General features: G+C 41.8%; 1 protein-coding gene across 1 annotated transcript in view; it reads right to left on the minus strand.

Annotated features, from left to right (window-relative positions):
- LOC145401925 (uncharacterized) overlaps positions 1–26,799 on the minus strand; it is a 443,277-nt gene that overhangs the window by 172,080 nt on the left and 244,398 nt on the right. Inside the window, exons 17-18 of the mRNA XM_080274030.1 lie at positions 17,772–17,951; positions 16,756–17,051 (exon numbers count right to left, since the gene is read on the minus strand). Of these exons, the coding sequence (XP_080130156.1) occupies positions 16,756–17,051; positions 17,772–17,951 (476 nt within the window). The remainder of the gene's footprint in view (positions 1–16,755; positions 17,052–17,771; positions 17,952–26,799) is intronic.

Here is a 26,799-nt window from a genome sequence, read left to right on the forward strand (position 1 = left end):
GTCGTCATGTTGATGCGCAGAAATTCCTGGGCATTCTACTGCGCAGCTTGGGGTACAAGGGAGCGGGCGCGCCATAACAGTCCTGGCTCGTGCACTGTGCGGATCCGCTCTCTACAGCTAACCTGTCGTGCACAACGTGTGGTGTTATTTGTGCTGCTCCATCCTTGCCTGTACTTCGCTGCACCATGGCTCCAACCCCAAGAGTTAAGAAACTTCTGACGCACACCACCAAGTTAAAGATCATTAAGCTGAAGGAGGAGGGTCAAGGAAACACTGCCATCGGAAGAGCCCTGGAACTGGCTGAATCTACAGTGAGAACTGTGTGGAAGAACCGTGAAGCCATGTCGGGAACAGGGCATTCCATTTAAAATGCTCCTTGTGCTTGATAATGCACCAAGTCACCCTCCATACCTTGAAGATCTGCATAAGGATTGTTGTGTTGTGTTTCTGCCGCCTCGCATGACGTCACTAGTGCAGCCACTGGATCAAGAACTAATCGCCACTGTGAAGCACTTCTACCATATGCAAGTGTACGACTACCTATGCAGGAAGACCGACACACAAGAGGAGCTTCATGCCCTACAAGAAGATCATGATGAAGACCTTGATGAGGCATCTGCTCCTGTTCCATCTCCACCAGCACATGTATCCTGACCTGTCACAGATGCCATGACTGTTGAGGCATTTTGGAGTAATTTTACGGTGAAAGACGCAGTTGAATTTCTCCTACAAGCCTGGCACCAGATTATGCCTGCAACGGTGAACCATGCGAGGCGAATGCTCGTGCCTCACTATTGCACGACCCAGGAGATGGCCATTCAACCACGGGCCAAGGCTGAGGCAGGAACACTGACAGCAGCACAAGCTGTACCAGGTTTCGAGGATGTTACATTGGCGGACATACAAGAAGTGCACACTGCTACTGAGGAACAGCCTCCCGAGGAAGTGTTGCAATAGACAGACGAGGCTGACGCAGAGCCCAACGCCAAGCAGAGTCAAGTTGAGCAGCCTAGTGTGATGGAAGGCAGGACTGAGCCGTGTATGTCAAACATTAGCAAGATCCTTGCTGTCGTGGATAAGCTCAAGGAAGAGGTAAAGGAACAGGAAGTGAGCAACCTAAGAACGGAGGAACTTCTGGTTGGTATCGACAAACTCTTCCGTTTCTACACAGACGGGTACAGGGAAGAAATAAACAGAAGACAGACGCTCATAACAAGCTACACACAGAAGGCTCAAGTTGGTGAAATTGCGGAACCATCGACATCGTCTGCTCCTGTTCCTGTTGAGAATGAAGAGGATGCAATGTCAGAAGTGTCAGCATTGGACTTTGAAGAGTTTATGGCCGAAGTGAGTGACTTTGATGCTCCTGGGAAATGTGCTCAAGAGGAGTCTGTGGAAGGAAGTGTTGGTGCGGTGGGGAGTGCAGCGCTGTAAGTGTTGCCGCGCCTCAGAACCCCTGTTATTTAAGGTCATCAGGCCTATTGTCTACTGTTGTTAAGGTGACTACCCATATTTTTGTTATTGTAGCTATAGCTTTAGTACAATGTCTGAAAAATATGACCTTTATTATGTCTCTAAGGGCCAAAAAATATCCAGGTATGAGGAGGTACCGCCCATATGTAATTATTCCCATAAGATTATGTATTCCCAGAACGCGAATTTCCAGTGCGCGAGGTCGTGGACTGCCCAATCTCTCGCGCACTGTGCAAGCCTACTGTACGTTTAAGTACTTGGGTAGTGTGATGAGTAAGGATGGAGGTTTCGAGGATGAAGTGCTTGAAAGGGTACAGCAGGGAAGAAAGGTTGCTGGTTCCTTGAAAGCAGTGATAAGAAACAGGGAAGTGAGCATGGAAGTGAAAAAGTTACTACATGACAGTACTGTGATACCAACTCTAACGTATGGAAGTGAAGCTTGGACATTGTTGGAAGGACACAAGTCAATAGTGAGAGCAGTGGAAATGAGTTATTTAAGAGGAGCCTGTGGAGTCATATGGAGAGACAGGCTGATGAATGAGGATATAAAGAAGCATTGTGGTGTGGATGTGATAGGAGGCGTTATGAGGAACACACTGAGGTGGTTTGGCCATGTGGAGGGGATGGAGGGTGAAAGACTGACGAAGAGAGTGTATGTGAGTGAGGTGGAGGGGGAAAGAGGGAGGGGGAGGCTGAGGATGAGATGGAGGGATGGGGTGGAGAGGTATACGAGAGAGGGGGGTGTGAGTTGGGAGCAGGCAGTCAAATGGCGGGGGACAGGGCGACGTGGAGGCGATTTGTTTGTGGCCACCCCAAATGGGATTGAGGCGTCTGGCAATAGACAGATAGATAGATACCAACATAAATATATAGTCTAGAGGTTAGGTCAATGTCAAACCTAGCGGCCAAAGGAAATGACGTTAGCACCTCTCCGAAATGTCTCACACAGCACAATAGCTCACAAACAGCACCTTGTGACAACACACACACACACACACACACACACACACACACACACACGAGCGAACAACCACAGCGAACGGACATGTCTTGACTGCTCCCAGGCCAAGACTCAGCCACCGCTGCAAACCTTAAGTAGTTTTCAGGAATTATGTTTGTCCTGCTCCTATGGTCTTGTTTTCAGTTTAAAATATTGTAAGTTAATATAGACTTCCAAAAATGTAAAGACTTATTGGCAAGAGTATACATGAATGTTTGTTGTATTTTCAGTAACAGCTGTTTTGGTTCTGTATTTGTAACCAACCTCAATCATGGCCGAAAATGTAAACACGGAGGGACTCGAATTTCCAAGATATGATAGAAATACTAATGTCATGGATCTGGTTAAAACACTGATTATGAGGATTAGTGAACTTGAAAAGAAAGTGGAGAATCTAGTGTTAAAAGATGTGTCTGAGAATACGGAGATTACTATACAGAGTCTGATTCAGTCTAATGAGACGGCAAATGAAGAGATAAGAAATTTGAAGCGTGAAAATGTTGAACTGAGGAGAAAACTAGAAGAGAGTACTAATAAAACGGAGAAGGTGAGCAGTGTATTGGAAGAGCATAAGGCAAAGTGGGCACACGTAGAAGAAGAACAGAAAGAAGTGGTCAGCATAAGAGAAATCATCCTGGAAGTAAGAGAAATCAACAAGATAAAATTGGAAGAAAATGTAGTGAAAACTGAAAAAAAAAGAGAAAATAGTGAGAGAAACTGTAGAAAGGAACAGATGCGTGGTAATATTTGGAAACAGGGAGGAGGAAGAGAAGGTTAGATCCGTGAGACTCGAGAAAGACACGAACCTGGTAAGAGGAATATTAGGTAAGAATGATCCCGAAGGAGACAAGTGGGTAAAAGAAATTGAAGAAGTAAGGAGAACAGGGCCTTATAAGAAAGGGGAAACAAGACCAATGAGAGTCAAGTTTTCAGCAGAAAGTGTAGTAGATGATATACTGTACTTAAAGTGACCTGGAAATTAAGCAAAGAGGCAGGGATGAAAAATATTATAATAAGAAAAGATCTGAATGAAGAAGAGAGATAAGTTTTAAAATCATTGAAGGAACAAGTAAAGGAAAAAATGATAAGAGGACAGAAGAAGAATGTAATACTTTTTTTTGGAGAGTAATGGATATGAACGTAAGGAAGTGGTATTTAAGGATACAGAAGTGAAGGAAACTAAGGGGGATGGCTGTGAAAGATCAGAAGTTGAGGAAGTGGTACTGACGGAGAGTAGGAGAGAAGAGGGTATAAAAAACATCAAAAATAATTTGAAGGTGATATATACTAATGTTGATGGTTTAATATCGGCAAGGCACGAAAATAACGATCTCATGAGAGAACATGAACCTGATGTCATGTGCTTTGTAGAGACCAAATTAAGAGAAGATACTGATGTTCATCTGGGAGATGGTAAATACAAACTGTGGAGAAAAGACAGAAAAGAAAAAACGGGAGGAGGAGTGATGATAGCAGTGAAGAACAACATAAATGTAGATACCGTGGAAATGGGAGAAGGCAGGGCTGAAGTGATATGTATGAAATTAGAAACTGGAGAGAATGTTAAGAGAGATATGGTGGTAGTGTATGTTCCCCCTAAGACGAGAGCATGGAATGATGACGAATACCAGGAGATGTTGTCAGATATGGCTAGCTGTTTACAAAAAATAATTAAGAAAAGCAATAATATAATTTTGGTGGGTGACTTTATTAATAAAGAGGTGAACTGGGAGGAATGGTACTCGGGAGGCGGCGAGGATTCGTGGGGCACTATGTTATTAAATATAATAATGAGTAATGTGATGACACAATGGGTCAAAGAAGAGACACGGTTTCAAGGTGAGGACCCACCAGCAAGGTTAGATTTAATGTTTACCAAAGAACCCGATATAATAGAATCATTTAAATATCTCTGTCCATTAGGAAAAAGTGATCATGTGACCACTGAGTTCCAGTTGATAATAGCGAATGTCGAGCCAAGAGACGAGCTTCATAGACAGGGAAGATACAACTTTGGGAAAGCAAATTTTACAGGATTTTGAAAATGTGGATTGGAGAAAATTCAGAGAAACAAGAGAGATACAGAGGATGTGGGATATCTTTCTAGACCTATATAATTTGGGAGTGGAAAATTTTGTACCAAGAGGAAGAGGGAAAGAAAACAGGAAAAAGGAGTGGTTTAATAGAAGGTGTATGACAGCAAAAAAAGAGAGAGATAAGGTGTGGAACTATTGGAGAAAAAGAGGTAACAACAGAACAATACAGAGGAAGTGGGATATCTTTCTAGACCTATATAATTTGGGAGTGGAAAATTTTGTACCAAGAGCAAGAGGGAAAGAAAACAGGAAAAAGGAGTGGTTTAACAGAAGGTGCATGATAGCAAAAAAGGAGAGAGATAAGGCGTGGAGTAATTGGAGGAAAAGAGGTAACAACAGAACAAAGGAAGAATATAAAAGAATTAGAAATGAATACACAAGAATACGTAGAGAAGAAGAAAGTAATTTTGAAAAAGGTATAATAGACAAATGCAAGGATGAACCCAAACTGTTTTATAGATTTGTTGATGGCAAACTGAAACAAAAGGAAGGAATCACCAAACTGAAAGTAAAGGGAGAGGTCTATAAAGATGCAGCAATGCAAGCTAAAATAGTGAACAAATGTTTCCAATCGGTTTTCACTAATGAAAAAGAGTTTGTGGAAGGGGTGGGAGTGATTAGAAATGTACCAGTGATAAAAGATATAAAAGTGGAGGTACAGGAAGTGTATAAATTATTGAAAACTCAACATGTAAGGAAAGACCCAGGACCTGATGGAATTTCTAATTGGGTACTGAAGGAATGCAGAGAACAACTGGCAGATAAAATTCACAGTTTAATCGTGTGTTCTCTGGAAGAGGGGAAAGTGCCACAAGAATGGAAGAGGGCAAATGTAATACCAATTTATAAAGGAGGAAACAGGGAAGAACCCCTGAATTATAGACCAATGTCTCTAACCAGCATGGTCGCAAAACTGTGCGAGAGAATCCTGAAAGACAGATGGATAAAATATCTAGGAGAGATGAATATATTGGCTGAATGTCAGTTTGGATTCAGAAGTGGAAGGTCATGTGTTTCTAACTTGTTGAGCTCTTACTCAAGAGCGATTGACGTGGTACAGGAGAGAGATGGTTGGGTGGATTGTGTGTACTTAGACTTAGAGAAGGCCTTTGACAAGGTACCTCATAAGAGACTAATGTGGAAACTAGAATATATAGGAGGACTGAAGGGGAAACTTCTGGAATGGATGAAAGACTGTTTGAGAGACAGACAAATGAGGACAGTAATAAAGGATAGGATGTCTGGATGGAGGGAAGTAACAAGTGGAGTCCCTCAAGGCTCGGTGTTGGCGCCAGTTTTGCTCCTGATTTACGTAAATGATATGGTAGATGGAGTGAACAGTTATGCAAGTCTGTTTGCTGATGATGTAAAGATCCTGAGGAAGGTAGAGGTTGAGGAGGATTGTAAAATGCTGCAGGAGGATCTGGATAGGATACATGATTGGAGCCGGACGTGGGAAATGAAATTTAATGTAAAGAAATGTAAAATATTGGAAATGGGTAAAAGTACCAGGAGGCCATCACTGAATTATTTGTTGGGTAATGAATTAATCACAAAAATGAGAGAAGAGAAAGATTTGGGAGTGCTTGTCCAAGATAATTTGTCACCAGAAAAGCACATCAACAAGATAGTTGGAGAGACCTATAAACTCTTGACTAACATAAGAGTAGCATTTCATTATATGGATGAGGAGATCAAGAAAAAATTAATAGTCGCCATGATCCGCCCCAAGTTAGAATATGAAGCGGTAGTGTGGTCCCCACACAAAAAGAAAGATATAAACAAGACTGAGAGAATACAAAGAACAGCAATCAAGATGGTCCCCAGTCTGACAGACCTGTCATACAGAGAGAGGCTGGAAAAGCTTGATTTGCCTTCCTCAGAGGAAAGAAGAAAGAGGGGAGACATGATTGCAGTGTTCAGGACCATGGTGGGAGTAGATAAAATTGACAAAGAAATCTGTTTATATGGGATAAGAGAGTAACAAGAGGACACGGAATGAAATTGAAAAAGTCAAGCTGCTTGAAGGATATCAAGAAATATAGCTTTCCTTACAGAAGTATAGATTTATGGAATAGCCTGGACAAAGAGATCATCCAGTCTAAAAACTTAAACGAGTTTAAAGCTAAATTTGACTTATTGCGAAACAGCGACGGAAACCCACGAGCATAGCACATTCCGTGTATATCACAATTAGGTATATTAGATAAATACATAAATATTTGGAACGACTTAGATGAAGAGGTGGTGCATGAGAAAAACATTCATGTGTGTAAAGGTAGACTTGATAAATGTGGATTTGGAGACAGGACAACACAAGCATTGCTCAATTCCTGTATAGGTAAATACACACACACACACACACACACACACACACACAGACTTCTAAAACTTTACCTCAAGACACTCTTGTGAGACAAACTTAGTATAAAATCTTGAGCTTTTCCTTTTGAAGACAATGAAACTACAATCAACTTCACACTCATTTTTTATCTTCTTCCTTCATCGACCACAAGTGAACTGAGGTTATTTCCTCACATAGGTAAAAAGTACTGTACTGATTTACTCACTATTTATTACATCTCGGCTATGACTACTATATAATCTATTACAAGACTGATATCATTCAACACTCACTCACTCTCCCTACACGCGCTTGGTGGACCATCTGATGCAATCAGCTTGAAGTCGAAGGATTTGTGAGTAATATGACACCTTGTGTTTTATTTGGTACAGTATTAACTTTTTTTTTTTCTAATGCTAGAAAGAAGGACCCAAACTCTACGAGCCCACAAACTGTTCCTTCTAAGAAAAAAACAATATACAAGAGAGAGCCAAATTCAAGAGCCAATCATTTCGAGATGCCTGGACACACTGCGTTTGAAAGACTGGAGATCATAGCTAGCAGGAAATACAGACAGAGGGAAACAGTTCCAGAGTTGACCTGTTGCATAAATGAAGGACTGGGAGTAACGGTTAACTCTTGCATTAGAGAGTTGGACAGAAAAGGGATGAGAGTTTGCTGCTAGACAGGTGCTATGCGCCCACCAAAAAGGTGGAGGGATGCAAGCAGACACTTCACAGGAGCAGTGACCATTGAAGCAGCGATAGAAAAGAGATGAAGATTCAACAGTGCAGCAAAGAGACAGAGGTTGAAGGAAGCCAGTGAGAGGAGAGTTCATGAGACAAAAAGCCTTTGAGTCCACCCTATTGAGGAGCTGTATGTAGGGAGCCTCCCCACACATGAGAGTTGTACTCTACACAGGGGCGGATAAAACTCGTGTATAAAGTCAACAACTGCGCAGGAGTAAAGAAGGAATGGAGCTGACTCAGCACACATAATCTCTTGAAAGCAAATTTTACAAGAGATGTAACATGATCTCTCCAAGATAAGTCCCAGGTGAATGAAACCCCAAGCACGTTCAAGGATGATGCAGGATTAAGCTGCATATTATTAAACATTAATGGGTACTCCTGTGGAAGATTCTGTTGGGTTGATAGGTGTTAGAACTGAGTCTTTGATGCATTAAAAACAACAAGGTTATTTTTACCTCAGTCAGAGATATCAGCCAAGTCAGACACTAGGTGTGCCATAGCCTCATCCCTTGTTTGTTGAAGTAACTGCTGAGATGGAGGTTGCGGGAACCAAGTGGAAAGGTGAAGGGTGGAGTCATCAGCATACGAGTGGAGAGGGTTAGATGTACAGCTTAGGTCATTCATGAATAACAGGAAGAGAGTTGGTGACAGGACAGAACCCTGAGGAACACCATTGTTGATAGATCTAAGTGAAGAACAATGGCCATCTACAACAGCAGCTATAGAACAACCAGAAAGGAAGCTAGAGATGAAGGCGCAGATAGAAGGATAGAAACCGTATAAGGGTAGTTTGGGAATTAAAGATTTATGCCAGACTTGATCAAAAGCCTTTGAGATGTCAAGTGCAGTGGCAAAGCTTTCACCATGTCCTGAAAGAAGGATGACCAGGAGTCTGAAAGGTAGGTGAGATCGCCAGTGGAGCGTCCTGGACAGAACCCATACTGACGATCAGAAAGAAGGTTGTGATAGGAAAGATGCTTTAAAATTTTTCTATTAAGAACTGACTCAAAAACTTTTGAGATACAGGATGATAAAGCAATTGGACGATAGTTAGAGGGTTGGGAATGGTCACTCTTCTTTGGGACAGCCTGAATGAGAGCAAACTTCCAGCAAGAAGGAAAGGTACAAGTTGACAGACAAAGGCGAAAGAGGTTACCTAGGCAGGGTGTAAGCACAAATGCACAGTTCTTGAGGACAACAGGCCCATATGCCTTGTTAGTATTGAGGCCTGTGATGGCAGAAAGTACATCAGTTAAAGAAATTTTAATGTCAGCCATGAGGAAGTCAGAGGGGGGAAGTGATGGAGGAACAGCACCGGAATCGTCTAAGGTGGAATTGGAGGAGAAAGTCTGAGCAATGAGATCTGCTTTATCAATAGAAGAAATAGATATAGAACCATCAGAGTAGAAAAAGGCAGGGAAGGATGATGAAGTAAAGTTGTTAGAAATGTTTTTGGCAAGGTGCCAGAAGGAGCGGGAAGAATTCAAGTTGGAGAGTTGACAGCATTTAGTACGGATGAAATTATATTTAGCAGAGTGAAGAACAGACTTAGCACGATCAGGACAGAAACATAAAAAAGATGTGATTCAGGGGTGGGTTGGGTCTGGTACATTTTATAGGCCCTCTCCTTGTTGTGGACAGCATTAGAACAAGCGCGATTAAACTTTCTTGCATTAGTTGAAGGATATGAGAAGGGAATGTATGCGTCCATGCCCGAGAGAATAACCACTGAAATGTGCAAGGCAAACTCAGATGGCTCCCGGCCATGGAAGCAATAATCATTCCAGGGAAAGCCAAAGAAGTACTGCCAGAGGGCCTCCCAATCTGCAGCTCCAAAGTGCCGCAGTCGACATTTCTTTGGAGGGTCCACAGGCCGTACCAGAGCAATAGGACAGGTTCAGATAATAAGGTTGTAATTGGAGGGGCCCAACGGAGAGGAACAGTGTAAACAGAAGGATTAATTGCAGGGAAGAGGTCATGTATGTTGGAGCTCTCTCCAAGGCCGTCAGGGAAACGGATAGGGTGCTGTACAAGCTGCTCTAGGTCATTAAGGATAAAAAACATGTAGGCTTGTTCAGCAGGAGGATCAGTGAAAGGAGAGGAGAACCAAAGGTGGTGGTGAACACTGATATATCCTAGAATGGAGATTTCAGAGAAAAGAGAAATGGATACAATGTGTTCCATCGTAGAAGACAGTTGAAGAATTTTTCATAGTCAGTAGAATTAGGGGATAAGTAAACAGCGCAGATATATTTAGTCAGAGAATGACAGGAAAGCTGAAGCCAGAGTGTAGAGAATTCAGAAGAATCGAGTTCAGGAACACAAAGGTAAGATAAGTCATTTCATTCATTTTGTTTCATTTTCAAAGGCTCCAACATGCTTTCATGCATTGGCATTGCTCACCTAATGGCAGCTCTCCATGCTGCACGATCTGTTGCAGCCTCCCTGTTCAGTCCATTACCCCTGAGGTCACACTTAATGACCTCGTCTCATGTCTTCTCGGTCTACCCCGCATAACCCCACCCCCAATATTAACACTTTTCACCTTCCTCACCCAATTATCATTCCCCATCCTCTCCACATGCCCAAACCATCTCAATCTACCTCTCCTCATCAAAACACCAATACACTCCAGTCCCATCATACCTCTCAACTCTTCCATCGTACCCAGCCCCCCCAGACCTTGCACGCAGGGACGCACTACATATCCACTAATCATTGTCATTTCTCTATGTCTGAGCCTGCGAATATCCTCCTCCTTTACTGCCCAGGTCTCACTACCATACAGCATTACACTCCTAACACATGCTGCATACAAAGACCCCTTAGCAAGTAGGGAGAGTCCTCTCAATGTCAGAAGAGGAAAGAGCTCCCTGAACTTCTTCCGACCACTTCTCACCCTAGCCACAGAGCTAGCTCCAGCCCCACCTCCAGCACACACCATGTCTCCCAAATAACAAAACTCTTCCATACACTCACGAGATTCACCAGCAAGTTCAATCCTTTCACACCTGACGATCTCCACCTGCTCTCCCCGACACACTGTGCACATAAAATCAGCATTATCTCACAGTCTATCTCTGCCACCACTACATCTCTTGTGCACCCATTTATGACAAACACTGAACAAGATGAAATTACTTCCCACGCCCTTGTAGCAAACTGCACATGGCCACTCTCCCTCGTCTTTGACAGTACCGCCACCAACCCTAGATATCATCACTTTTGTTTTATCTGCATTTACCCTTAAGCCTTTGTGCCCCATACTATCTCTCCACTTCCTAAACCTTTCCTTCGCCTCCCTTTCATTCTCAGTAATCAACACCAAATCATCAGCATAAAACATCTCCCAATGGAGTCCATTTCTGAAGTCGCGAGAGAGGGCTTCAAGTACCATGATAAACAACATGGGACTCAAAACTGACCCCTGATGCACACCAACGTTCACAGAAAACTCATCACTCTCATGTCCATTAACTCTTACCTGGGTGCAAGCACCCTAACCAGCCACTCCTCCATGTCAAGCTTTCTCATTGCCCATTTCACCACTTCTCTAGGGACTCTGTCAAAGGCCTTTTCCAAATCAACAAAAACAAAATACAGATCCCTTTTCTTACCAATATAATTTTCTTGAAGCTGTCGAACAATGAATATGGCATCAGTGGTCCCCCTACCTGGCATAAATCCAAACTGCATCCCATCAATATTCACACTTTCTCTAATCATACCTTCTAAAACTCTCTCCATTACCTTCATTATCTGATCTAAAAGCTTTATATCTCTATAATTTCCTCTTTCCAGGGCATCACTCTTCCCTTTATACACATTTACAATTACACTCTTCAACCAATGATCTGGGACAACACATTCATAAATAATCATATTTATCAGGTCAGTGACTAACCTCACCCCTATATCTCTTGAGGCCTTCAACATTTTGGCAGTCAACCCAGACACACCTGCTGCCTTCCTCACCTGCATCCTGCCTATTGCCTCACTCACAGTAGCAGCATCAATCAAAGGCCAAGGGCCAAACACTGGATCTGCTGGCTCCAAACCTTCCCTGTCCCAGTCAAACTCCTCATTCAACAACTGGCTATAATGCTCTCTCCATGCATCTTTAATATCCTCATTGTTCACCACTACCCTTCCTTCATCATTCTTTACACATTGCTCACCTATAATATCACGATTATCGCTCACCTATAATATCACGATTATCCCTCTTCATCTGATCTGCCACCTTCAATATCATATTTTTCCTTTCCCCATGATTAAGGTTATCAAGTAAAAGTTTCTGTAACTCAGACTTCGCCCTGTATACCTCTCTTCTAGCCCTACACTTGGCAGCCAAGTATTCCTCCTTGCTACCACCCTTCTTCCATTCCCGGAAAAGCCTTCTTTTCTCCTTAACTGCAGCTTCTACACCCTCATCCCACCACCAAGTTACTTTATGTCTTGGTGGGCCTCTTCTCCAACCGCATATTACATAAGTAACTCTCAAGAGATTGTTCTTGTGGGCTCTGTACTGTTCATTAACGCCTTTGTCTACGACTCTCTGTTCAGGCACCACTCTCCTCATCTCTCTATAGAAGGCATCCCTTACTACTTGGTTTCCCAGCTTCCATATTTTCCTCCTACGTACATAAGTCCTCTTTTTTATCACTCATTCTTTAACCCCTTAACCGCGGGTCATCACTTTCGTGACACTTGGGAGCAAGGGATCATACCATGGGGAGTCACTTTTGTGATTCTGTGTTATTTTGAATTCGCCCGGGCTTTCAAGTGGTGGATTGTATCATCTATCAGTACTGCCAATGTCCAACACTAGTCAGCACTCCTAATCTCATCTGTACTCCCATCCATTGTTGACAATTTGGCCATTTCTTCCCATTCTTGACTCCCCTCCCTACCTCCCTTCCATTACCCTCTCCTCTCGCCTGCCTGGCCAAGCTACGCTAAGTAAATCTTCCCTGGAATTTTCCACTGATTTCATCCATTGAAATAAGCCCTATGCCCTATTCTTGTACCAAATAATATATACAAAAAAGAAATAAGGTAAGTGAGAGTGCCATACACCTGGAATTGGCTAATTATCACCTGACAACACCACACATGCACTCGTTCGCTAATTTTCGCTCTTTATTTCCCCTTGAAATATGCCGTATAATCTATTCTCGTAATAAAAATATATATAAGAAAGGAAGGGAGAAGCCTAAGTGATACTTACATTCACCTGGAACTACCTAATTATTGCAGGCCACCACACTGTAATCTACGCTAAGTAAATCTTCCCTGGAATTTTCCACTGATTTCATCCATTGAAATAATCCCTATGCCCTATTCTTATACCAAATAATATATACAAAAAAGAAATAAGGTAAGTGAGAGTGCCATACACCTGGAATTGGCTAATTATCACCTGACAACACCTCACGTGCACTCGTTCACTAATTTTCGCTGTTTATTTCTCCTTGAAATATGCCGTATAATCTATTCTCGTAATAAAAATATATATAGGGAGGGAAGGGAGAAGCCTAACTGATATTTACATTCACCTGGAACTACCTAATTTATAATGTATTGTCTAGATTTCCTGCCAATCATTTCATAGCTATATATTAGCAGCTCTCACGAGGCTGACGCTGGCAGTAATGCACTCTCTCTAGGTAGGCCACCCCAGCCCACCAGTATCAGTTTACTGTCGTCTTTCAAGGTGAAAGTACGTTGGATTCGTGCCTGCTAAATTCTGCCGCTTTTTAGCCCCATGCAAAGGGCCCTGTGACCTCTACCCCCTACTAAACCTCATGTGGAAAGAGGTAAAGGGCTGACAAATGATTAAGAATGACTACGATCTTTCTGGTAAGTAAAACAGTACAAGTGGAATTGTAAATAATGTGTAAACAGCAAGTGAAAGCAATGAATGTAAATAAAAGTGAACAGTGGAAAATAGTTTTATAAGTTACTGCAAGTGACAGTGCCTAACACAGTGTAAATAAAACAGGAATGTAAATAATGTAAATAAAATAGAGAACACAAATAGAAATGTAAATGAGTTGTATTATAAGAATACGAGTATATATACTAGGAGTAATGAAAGTGAAAGTTTCACTCTAGCATGTATGAATCCTATGAGTTGTGAAAGTGAAAGTGACATTCACTCTCAACGCTAGTATACAGGACGAGAAAGTGAATGCTACATTTTTTACTGAAAGAGAAATTGAATGCCTACAGTGACAATAAACTACTATTACTGAAGGAAACTTATGGATAAAGACTGTAGATGTATATAAGTGTTACATGGCAACAGAAATATAAACTGTGAGTTTTTATGAATAATAAATGACAGAACGCCAACAGTGAACGATTGCAAGTGGGAAGGTCATACGCCCTCGTAATTTTCATTGCTTTCACAGTGTTTTTTTTTTTTTTTGGAGTATGGATTCCAAACTATTTGAGAATCACAGAATAGTGTTTCTAGTGATGATGTCAGGCTGTGGTAATCATATTACGGGTTGTCGGGAAGTGTAAAGTGGAGACTTCATTACCCAACTTCAGAGGTCTCCACAAGTCCTACGGTACTCGATGAAGGCTCAACAAACACCCCAGGAGAAAGCTGAAGGTATGTGCCATAAGCATATGTGATTTTAATATTCTAGGACTAATAACTGATTTTTGGCAAATATTTTCAGAGAGTCTGTCAGAGCGTGAATATGCCCGCGGGAGCCGCAAGTCAAAGCAAAACAAGCCCGTGGTTAATGGGTTAAGCACCATATCACAAATCAATAGTTTGTGCTGCTGCACACACTCCTCACTTCCTAGAACTTTAACATCCCTCACTAACCTCCTATTAGCCCTCCTAACCAGAAAATAATCTATCTGACTGCTATATCCTCCAGATTCATACGTAATTAACCTACTCTCTCTTTTCCTAAAATATGTGTTACACACAATGATGTCCGTTGCCTCCCCAAACTCGAGTATCCTTTCCCCTTCTGTACTCCTTATACCATATGCACATCCCCCATGTACTCCTTCATAACCTTGTGCTGCTTCACCTACATGACCATTTAAGTCCCCTCCCAAAACCAATATCTCATCATCCCGCATACCACTTACTACATGTATTAAATCATCCCAAAACATATCTTTCTCTTCTTCATCCAACCCTGCCTGTGGAGCATATGCCGACATAATTGCAGTTATCTTTCTACCAAACAGAACTTTCACTACCAATATCCTATCGCTTACTCCCATAACATTCGTAACATATTCCACCCATTTCTCAGCAACCATCACACCAACACCCCCATATCTGTCTGTCCCCCCCAGCCAAAACAACTTTTAGTAACAATCCTTCCCAGCAATCTTTCTGGCTGATCCACCCCTGTACCGGACTTCCTGCAAACACACCACATCCACCCACATCCTACTGAATGCCTCAACGACTTACCTTGCTCTTCCCCTCAAACTTCCCACATTCCATGAACCCACCCTCATCCCCCTGGGTGATTTACAGTCCTCAGGCTTACTTTGAAACTTATTCTTGTATTTTGTCATAGTCAGTACTAATAAAGGGGGATAGACATACCACAGGCCCCACTCACTGCACAGTCCCAGGTCCAAGCAATGGATCTGGGACCCCTAGCCCACCAGCTTACCAGTGGCTGTGGTAGTGGCCTTAGGGCACCCTGCCAGGACAGCTGCAGGGACACCCTCCAGGCGCGCCTTGGCATTGTAACTGTCCCACCATTGTACACCCACTGATAGGGCAGCCTCCTGGGGCGCTACTCCCAGGTTCGGGCCCCTCTCTATTGGACGGAAGCGGCAGCCTTGGATCCGCATTGCCCTGTACCCTCTAGCAGTGGTTCGAGCCCCATCTCGCCCTGGACCCATGATCTATGCCGGCGGAACCCCCATCACGCGTCCCCCCAGAAGTCTGCCACTAGGTAGCGGGAGCAAAGTTTTCTGGCCGCATGCCCTTGCTGGCGCCAACCCCTGTAACGCAGTGGGATACGTTGTGGGAAATGTAAAGTGCATGTGGTGTAGTGCATAAGATAGAGGCGATGTTTGGGAGAGTATGCTGGTCTACTCTCCATGTTACTGTCACACTGAAAAGGTCAGCAAAAGGGGATGGTTAGATAGCTAGTGAAACAGGAGCTCCAGCTCTCTGTATCACCAGCATTCCCATTCCCCTCAGGAGTACCACCCTGTTCGGCCCGTGCTACAGCCATCTTTGGCTTTGAAATGAGTACAGTATAGAGAAAGTAGAAGGATACAGAAAAGGGTTTGCTGTCAGTTGCCTCAGACAGCTGAGTCTCAGCCAGGAAAAGGTGAGGTTTAGAGGAGGAGAGGTGGTGCTCAACAGAGCGAAAGTTAGAGGAAAGGCTGCAAATGTTGCAGATGTGAAGAAGTGAGTCAGACAGTGGTTCCAGGAAGTTCGAGTCGACACCGGGAGAGGGGCAGATGGTGGGGCATTTATGGTCCTCCTCCCTGGGAACTCGGAGGCTATGTATTGAGATGCCATGATTTGTTGTTTGAATTTTGGAAAAGGAAGTGTAGTGTGTACTATGCATGTAGCTTGGTGATGATAGTTAGAGCAACTTGTATTGGAGAGCATGCTCGCCTACTCTCTGTGTTACTGAGACACTGAAAACATTCAACAAAGGGGGATGGTCAGGAACTAGTCCCGAGGGCTGATGAAACAGGATCTCCAGCTCTTACTGTCACGAGCTTTCCATCCACCTTGGGAGTACTGCCCTGCTCGAATGGTGCAACAGTCTACTCCTCTGGAGATATGAAGGTTTAAAAATGGACGATTTTCCCGATTTTTCTCGGGAATGCCTGGCTGGGGGGAGCACTCATGACAACATCTGCTGGACTGGAGGGGTTAAAGATTCGATGATAGATGGATGGATGAACTGGCTTTTGTTGTTATGCAGGTAATGAATTAATTCCCATCTTCACTGAAAAACACTCAAATGTACTAAAATGTTGTAGTGAAGTCAAAAGCAAATGTCTTTTGTGCTTACTTCACTCACAAAGCAAAAGCATAAGGGCAACACTAGGAAAAGGCACCACTCAAAAAACCTACCTCTTTGGATAATGGGGCATCAATGTTCGCAGAGTCCCGGATAGAGTAGCGATCAATCTCCTTAAACCGTAGGAGCTCCGGACTCTCCCTAGCACCACCTCTGTCCTCCCAGTGGTCATGGTACTGCTGGTGCCTCAGATTGACTTCGTGTTCCAGGATGGCACGATGACTTGGAGGTGCACTGGGACCAGGGGAAGAGGTATAGTTGGTGTCATACTCTGGTCGGTACTGGAGTGATGGGTCAAAATCATCTTGTCGGCGCAGTTTGTATGGGGGTTCGTTTCTCCCTAGGCTGTGGGAGTAAAGACTAGGGTAAAGTGAAGGATAAGGACTCCACACATTCCTATGTTAACATTCTGATAAGCTGAGGATAGAAAAGTTAATGAAGAACAGACATGGATGGATGACATGGATGAATATGTTCATCAGTGCATATGTGTGCAAAAATGACTACAGTATATCAAAACAGTGGTTTCTGTGGTATTGGTTATTAGTTTTTTTTTTTTTCCCCCTTCAAATTGCCATTCCAAAATCAGGGTGCCATCACTACAAAATACAGTATACCTAACCATCATTCAATCTTTCACTGCCCCATCAGGTGCACAGGGGCCCAAGACAAGGCTACTCGGTCTAGAAAATCAAGGTGAGTCACCAAGCTGCTATTACTGATGATTACTGTACTGTTAAAATACAGTATCACCGACTTCTGTCACTCAAGGATCCTATACTGGAAATGGTCAACAGGCAATGTTGTCTGAATGTTTACTTGCATCAGAAGGCTTGTGTGGATTACAGATGGTTGATAATGATAACTATAGCTACATAATACTATAGCTCAATCACTGATTATATTCTGAAACTTCTGTTGTGGTGTGTAGAACTGGCATTTGGGACTCTGAGAGATTTGCCTGTCAGACAATCCTTCTCCCAGAATTGAAGATGTAATGGTGATGGTGGCAATACTAAGTGACACTGATGACAGCAATTATCAACCATCCAAACACTGACTTACTCATAATTGTCCATCATCCTGCGCTTCCCGTAGAACAACCTGTCATCAAAGGTCAACCGACTGTCAAGGGGGTGGGGAGGCCTCTCTCCTGGAGGGTAGGGGGAGTCGTGGTGATCCAGTGGGAAGAGACAGGTCATGGTGGGTAAACCAGGGGGGCCCGTAGATGAGTAGGGGGGAGGTCTGAAAGTGAAGAGAGGCAAATTTAGATGAAACATACACAGTACTTTCTGTCTATCCATCTGTTCATTTATGGACTCCATGGGCCATTTCTTTATAAGCTTGGAAGACTTGCTAGCATCTCTTTCTTTACCTTTTTTTTTTATGTTATTTATGTCAAGTAAGCTGAAATAAATGTGGTGGGAGAGAGATGCCTTCATGTGGTGGTATCTACATACCCAGGCACCTCAAATGCCCGGTTATACAAATGTCCCTAGTGGTAGGTGGTGGCGACAATCATCTACTCACTTGATGTAGTGCTGCCTACTTCTTCTTTAAGGGACTCTACACTGAGTGACAAGTCTGATGGATTCCTGTAATCCAGCCAACTATTTACAGTGTTGGGCAGTAATCATATAACCAAATAACATGGTGATGTGGCTCCTATTATGGTGCCCCTGTTAACAGGGTGGACAGACACAAATGCGCCATCATCCAGGAACCAAACCTCCTCACACTTTCCTCTGCTGCTACAAAGGAACATCACTTCATTGCATGGGCCATCCCTTCAGAGGCAACTGCTTGCCTGCATTTCATGAGTCTGCTTGACCAGAGAGACAGGGGTTGATTTACTATTACAGTACTAGTACTACTACAAATGCCCCTCAACTACTGTACACTCACTCAGAAAGTTTTTGGGACACTTTTAGTGTGATAAAATGTGACACCAGGCAAGAGGTCTGAAAATGAGGTCTTGAATTAACACGCCTGCTTGGTAACTTTGATCTGCTCAGCCTTAGGTCTGTATTCATAGTGGCATCAGAGGCTTCACAGCACTGCTTACAAAGCAATTTCTTTGCTTATTATTTATCACTGCCTTTTACATTGCTTAGAGAGTTTGAGTACAAACACAGTTTTCATAAAAATTATAAAGGAGGATGCTGATATGTAATGTACTAAATAAATCATTATCTAAGAATGTTAAGAAAGAATCCAAAGTCACTTTGAATAAGAGCCCTAGGTGTGAGCACTCAGTAATGTGTTACTGGCAGCACTGCCATTCTAGCATGGAAATAGAGAATTCTGGTACACTGAAGCATCATTTGGAGTGTGTTAAACATATATGAGATTGCTGCTAGCGAGTTATCTTGCACTATTATTTAAAGTAACACAGTAAACGATTATCCAACATAATAGGACCATCAGCACATCCAGGTATGGACAAAATCCGGATACGGAGCAATATCCTCAACTGTACCTATAACCAACCTACCACCTATACCCAACTTGTATGTACGGTACCCCTTCTGATTGTGGCAGTTCTCTAGTCTTTCAGCTGTATTTAGACATCAAAACACAAGTGAGAATATCCAATACAATGCTAGACACTAAGAAAACAATGCATAAACAACAAAACTCCACAAATAACCTACCTGTACGTACAGCACCCCTCCTAATTGTGGCAGTGTTCTTCGGTCTTTCAACTACGCAGACATGACAACATGCATGAGAATATGCAATATAATGGTAGACACTAAGAAGACAGAGCATAAACAATAAATATCCACAAATACCCTTCCTATATGTACAGTACCCCTCCTAACTGAAGTCTTTCAATTATGTAACCATGAAAACACATATGGGAATATCCAATACAGTATAATGCCAGACACTAAGATGACGGTGCATAAACAATAAAAATCCACAAATGCCCAACCCATATGTACAGTACCCCTCCTAACTGTGGAAGTCTTCTTTGGTCTTTCAACTATGTAGACTTCGGAACACACATGAGAATATCCAATATAATGCTAAACACTAAGAAAACAATGCATAAACAACAAAAATCCACAAAAAAACAATGAAGATGATGATTGCAAAAAGAATTTTAACCCTCTTGGGAACTGTAAGTTCTCATTCAGTTTCTGGGACACCATCAGAGCTGAGAACCAAGCTATGGCTGTTTCTACACACACTAAAAAACATTTTCATGGCTAAATTTGCCCCAGGAAATTGGTTACATTGGTATAAATTGTATACCATCATCTTTGTTGGTGTTTATACTGTAAGATAAATTAATAAAAACACACAAAACTGATGAGTGAAAGTAGAGAAATGCAGTGAAAATAAACTAGTTCAAGAGTACATGATAGCTTCAGATAACTTCCCAACATCGTAATGCAAATTCTGCCTGCACTGTGCAAGAGCTAAGCAAATGCCTAAACGCAGAATTTCATGAGTTTTCTCATGGTGTTTTCAGAATTTGATACGACCAATGGTATTCGACTGAATCACCAAAAACTAACAAAAATTGTTCACGGCAATGCAGGGAGGTAAGTTGTGGGAGACCAGGCAGGCTGTGCACTAAGCAGGGGTAAAGGAGGGCAGGGAGATGGGGAGGAAGACATGCCTGGCAGCGCTGAGCATGGAGGATGAATGGAGGGGAGGGGACTCTGACCATTTGATGAGCAGGCCGAAGGGCGTTTTTGCTCAGCTGGTGAGTTAGGGTATATATTACTAGTGTGGTGGCCGGTACATTCCCAGTGATCTGGGTGACCGGGGGGCTTTGACCATTTGGTGAAGAGGCAGACAGCCATTTTTGCTCAGCTGGTAGATTGCAGTCTATTACCTACATGTGGCCAGAGAGGCTGGCTGGCCACCCAACCAATTTTTTGAATTTGTAGGCCGCCCAACTGGCCATGTTGGAAATTTTATGTTCAGATATCGACAAAGAAATTCAGATACAGAAATAATAGAGTCTAGGCTTAACATCTGGATATGGAGCGTCCAGATAATCGAGTGATTACTGTATGCGCAGCAGTTCTGAATACGCAGCATCTAGATAATCGAGTAATTACTGTACGTGTTTTTCAGTAGGTGGAATGTTTAATTAGGCAAGACTGCTATACTACATGCATTTTTCATGCTGCTGAATTAGATATATGTCTGAGGATGTTTTGGAATATAACAATTTCAATTTATGGACAGACATAACAAACTGCTGTATGAAATTTTCCTATATGAAAATGAAATGAGCTCATATCAACAGCTGAAGTTCATTATTTTCATCTAGCGGAATTTTAATACTGTAGTTTTGTAGGTTATCTCCTTTAACTTAATGGCATTATCAACAATACTACAGCTCACCATAATCTCCAATGCATTTCTCTGTGGTTAGTACCATACTGTAGTGGTTAAAGTAATGGCATAGTATACCTGAATATAAAAAACTTACAGCAGTACTACAACAGGCTGTAAAGCAGGACCATCTGTGTGAATGACAGTAAGGGACATTCCCTATAAAAAGCCTACCTCCAGTTACAGGAGATTTCCAATAAAAATATGGTAATATATAGTGTATAAAACAACAGAACTATAAATGAAAACAGCTGATATGGAAGAAAAGATACTAAAGCTTGGTACTAAGGAGGGAATAATCATCATCATTATCTGGACCTCTTTTCCCACCCTAGGGTGGGGTGAGGAGTAGCAGCATCCAGACAGCCAAAGTTTGCACTATTCAATGGGCCACCCTTCCATTCACTCATCACTCAAGCCCCAAGAATCCTGGCTCCATATGATAGGCCAAAAAACTTCACCACATTCTGTAGCTTCACATATACTTATCCGATAGAGCCAATCCGAACGCTATCACTTTAAAAGGGGGTGCCAAATCCCTGGTCATGCGTTTCGTACAAAATTCATCCACCAGGCTTGATCTCTTGTCAGTCCCTTGAGCCTCACCAACTTCCATACCTCTCTTCCTCACACACTCATCCGCTATATCCTTCCACCTTCTTCTTGGTCTATCTCACTTCCTTCCTCCTCCAAATTTGCTCAGATATCCCCTTTTCACCACTTTAATGTCATCCATTCTCTCCACATGACCATACTATCGCAGTACACTCTCTTCAAATCTGGTGTCCACAGACTTCCATACTCAGAATCTTTCACAAATCACATTATTCCACATCCTATCCACTCTCTGTACTCCACATACATTGCTGAGCAGTCCCATCTCCACTGCGCTCACTCTTGGCTTTTCATTCTCATGCCACACCATAGTCTCACACCCATATGTTAAAGATGGCACTAACACTCCTTCATGTAAGCCTCGTTCAGCTCCAACACTCAAACCTCTGTTTCTTATCAAGGCCTTCACGGCACCAGCTACTTTCCTTCCTTGTGTCACTCTACTTTCAACTTTTTTTTTGCACAGTTTCCCTTCTTTTCTATCACTGTACAGTGAGTCCTTGATATACGAAAGGGATAGGGACCAAAAAAAACTTTCGTAATTCGAAATTTCGTATATCGGAACAATTTTCCCCATTGAAATACAAATATAAATGGGGGGATGCGTCCAAAGACCCCCTTGAACCCCCACCTAAACTCCACCCCCCCCCTATTAAGAAGTAAGCAATACCTGTATACAATTGTAGAGAAGGTGGCCATATTCTTGTACATCTCCTTTTTCTTCGTCACAGTTCCCCACATGGATATCAATATCATCTCTTTACTTGGTCTCTACAACGCACGTAACATCAGGTTCATGTTCCCTCATGAAATCGTTGATTTCTAACCATGGTGATATTAAACAATCAACATTTGTATGTGCCATTTTCAAACATTTTTCGTTTTTTATACCCTCTTCTCTCCTTCTCTCACTTCCTCAATTTCTGAACCATAACCCTCCAATAAAACACTGTCTTCTCTTCCTTTGTTCTCTGTTAATTCTTAGCCTCTGCTTCCTTTACTAACTCCTTTATTTTAGCTCTTTGTTCCTCATTTGCATCTCTCCTTATCCAAACATTTTTGAACTCCTGTTTGTCTGATAATTTCCATGTTGTATTGATGATTTCATTTACCATTACCCGCGACTTAAACTTCACTTTCAGTGGCCTTGCCCCTCCTTCCTCGTACTCTCCCAACCTAAACACATCTTCAATCTCTCTTGAGAATCGTTGTTACCCTCCAAAACTACTGATATTATCTCTTTAACCTTACTCAGTTTTTCTCTCTCTCTCTCTGATCTTACTGTCATATGTTTTACCTTTATTCCTGTAATTATTATATATTTTTTATTATCTGCTACATCCCTGATTAAAGATTCTCTGTTTCTCAGTACTCTAACCACTTCCTTCTCCACCTTTTCCTTGCTTTGTTGTTCTATAATCTCTTTCAAATTTACATTTCCTTCCTCCTGAATTTTCTTTCACCCCTTATGTTACTCCTTGATTCCCTTCATGTGCTCCTCTTGCATCCTTGATTTTGAATCATACTCATCTAGCTTATTTTTCAGTGTGTGTGTGTGTATTTACCTATTTGTATTTACCTATTTGTAGTGTACAGGAATTGAGCAATGCTCGTGTTGTCCTGTCTCCATATCCACATTTATCAAGTCTACCTTTACACACATGAATGTTTTTCTCATGCACCACCTCTTTGTCTAAGTCGTTCCAAATATTTAAGTATTTACCTAATATACCTAACTGTGATATACACGGAATGTACTATGCTCGTGGGTTTCCGTCGCTGTTTCTCAATAAGTCGAATTTAGCTTTAAACTCGTTTAAGTTTTTAGACTGGACGATCTCTTTGTCCAGGCTATTCCATAAGTCTATACTTCTGTAAGGAAAGCTATATTTCTTGATATCCTTCAAGCAGCTTGACTTTTTCAATTTCATTCCGTGTCCTCTTGTTGCTCTCTTATCCCATACAAACAAATCTTCTTTGTCAATTTTATCTACTCCCACCATGGTCCTGAACACTGCAATCACGTCTCTCCTCTTTCTCCTTTCCTCTAAGGAAGGCAAATCCAGTTTTTCCAGCCTCTCTCTGTATGACAGGTCTGTCAGACTGGGGACCATCTTGGTTGCTGTTCATTGTATTCTCTCAATCTTGTTTATATCTTTCTATTTGTGTGGGCACCACACTACCGCTGCATATTCTAACCTGGGGCGGATCATGGCCACTATCAATTTTTTCATCATCTCATCCATATAATGAAATGCTACTCTTATGTTAGTCAAGAGTTTATAAGTCTCTCTAACTATCTTGTTAATGTGCTTTTCTGGTGACACACTATCTTGGACCAGCACTCCCAAATCTTTCTCTTCTCTCCTTTTTGTGATTAATTCATTACCCAACAAATAATTCAGTGATGGCCTCCTGGTACTTTTACCCATTTCCAATATTTTACATTTCTTTACATTAAATTTCATTTCCCACGTCCAGCTCCAATTGTGTATCCTATCCAAATCCTCCTGCAGTATTTTACAATCTTCCTCAATCTCTACCTTCCTCAAGATCTTTACATCATCAGCAAACAGACTTGCATAACTGTTCACTCCATCTACCATATTATTTACGTAAATCAGGAACATTACTGGCGCCAACACTAAGCCTTGAGGGACTCCACTTGTTACTTCCCTCCATCCAGACATCTTATCCTTTATTAGTCCTCATTTGTCTGTCTCTCAAAAAGTCTCTCATCCATTCCAGAAGTTTCCCCTTTAGTCCTCCTATATATTCTAGTTTCCACATTAGTCTCTTATGAGGTACCTTGTCAAAGGCCTTCTCTAAGTCTAAGTACACACAATCCACCCAACCATCTCTCTCCTGTACCACATCAATCGCTCTTGAGTAAAAGCTCAACAGGTTAGAGACACATGACCTTCCACTTCTGAATCCAAACTGACATTCAGCCAAAATATTCATCTCTTCCAGATATTTTATCCATCTGTCTTTCAGGATTCTCTCACACAATTTTGCGACCATGCTGGTTAGAGACACTGGTCTATAATTCAGGGGTTCTTCCCTATTTCCTCCCTTGTAAATTGGTACCACATTTGCCCTCTTCCATTCTTGTGGCACTTTTCCCTCTTCCAGTGAGCATACGATTAAACTGTGAATTTTATCTGCCAGTTGTTCTCTGCATTCCTTCAGTACCCAATTAGAAATTCCATCAGGTCCTGGGGCTTTCCTTACATCTTGAGTTTCCAGTAATTTATACACTTCCTGTACCTCCACTTTTATATCTTTCATCACCGGAACATTTCTAATCACTCCCTCCCCTTCCACAAGCTCCTTTTCTTTAGTGAAAACTGATTGGAAACGTTTGTTCATTACTGTATTTCTGCTTGCATTGCCGCATCCTTAAAGACCTCTCCTTCTACTTTCAGTTTGGTGATTCCTTCCTTTTGTTCCAGTTTGCCATTAACAAATCTATAAAACAGTTTGGGTTCATCCTTGCATTTGTCTATTATACCTTTTTCGAAATTCCTTTCTTCTTCTCTACGTATTCTTGTGTATTCATTTCTTGTTCTTTTATATACTTCCTTTGTTCTGTTGTTACCTCTCTTTCTCCAATTGTTCCACGCCTTATCTCTCTCTTTTTTTGCTATCATACACATTCTATTAAACCACTCCTTTTTCCTGTTTTCTTTCCCTCTTACTCTTGGTACAAATTTTTCCACTCCCAAATTACAGAGGTCTAGAAAGATATCCCACTTCCTCTGTATTTCTCTTGTTTCTCTGAATTTTCTCCAATCCGCATTTTCAAAAAAGTTTCTCAATCCTGTAAAATTTGCATTCCCAAAGTTGTATCTTCCCTGTCTATGAAGCTCGTCTCTTGGCTCGACGTTCCCTATTAACATCTGGAACTCAATGACCACGTGATCACTTTTTCCTAAAGGACAGAGATATTTCAATGATTCTATTACATCAGGTTCTTTGGTGAACAGTAAATCTAACCTTGCTGGTGTGTCCTCACCTCGAAACCGTGTCTCTTCTTTGACCCATTGCGTCATCACATTATTCATTATTATATTTAATAATATAGTGCCCCACGAATCCTTGCCGCCTCCCGAGTACCATTCCTCCCAGTTCACCTCTTTACAGTTAAAGTCACCCACCAAAATTATATTACTGCTTTTCTCAATTATTTTTTGCAAATAGCTAGCCATATCTGACAACATCTCATGGTATTCGTCATCCTTCCATGCTCTCGTCTTTGGGGGAACATACACTACCGCCATATCTCTCTTAACATTCTCTCCAGTTTCTAATTTCATATATATCACTTCAACCCTGCCTTCTCCCATTTCCACAGTATCTACATTTATGTTGTTCTTCACTGCTATAATCACTCCTCCTCCCTTTTTTTCTTTTCTGTCTTTTCTCCACAGTTTGTATTTACCATCTCCCAAATGAACATCAATATCTTCTCTTAATTTGGTCTCTACAAAGCACATGACATCAGGCTCATGTTCTCTCAAGAAATCGTTAATTTCGATCCTTGTCGATATGAAACCATCAACATTAGTATATATCACCTTCAAATTATTTTTGACGTTTTTAATACCCTCTTCTCTCCTACTCTCTGTCCGTACCACTTCCTCAACTTCTGATCTTTCACAACCATTCCCCTTAGTTTCCTTCACTTCTATTTCCTTAAATACAGTACCATTTCCTTACTTTCATATCCAATACTCTCCAAAAAAAAGTATTACATTCTTCCTCTGTCCTCCTATCATTTTTTTTCTTTACTTCTTCCTTTAATGATTTTAAAACTTCTCTTTCCTCTTCATTCAGATCTTTTCTTATTATAATATTTTCCATCCCCTCTTTACTTAATTTCCAGGTCACTTTAAGTATCTCATTTATAACACTTTCTGATGTAAACTTGACTCGCATTGGTCTTGTTTCCCCTTTCTTATAAGGCCCTATCCTCCTTACTTCCTCAATTTCTTTTACCCACTTGTCTCCTTCGGGGTCAATCTTGCCTAGTATTCCTCTCACCAGGTTCGTGTCTCTCTCAAGTCTTACGGACCTAACCTTTTCTCTGTGTGTGTGTATTTACCTATTTGTATTT

Source organism: Coenobita brevimanus, chromosome 57 (assembly GCF_032717465.1).
Source record: "Coenobita brevimanus isolate Jiangsu-jjx chromosome 57, ASM3271746v2, whole genome shotgun sequence".
NCBI classification, from domain to species: domain Eukaryota; kingdom Metazoa; phylum Arthropoda; class Malacostraca; order Decapoda; family Coenobitidae; genus Coenobita; species Coenobita brevimanus.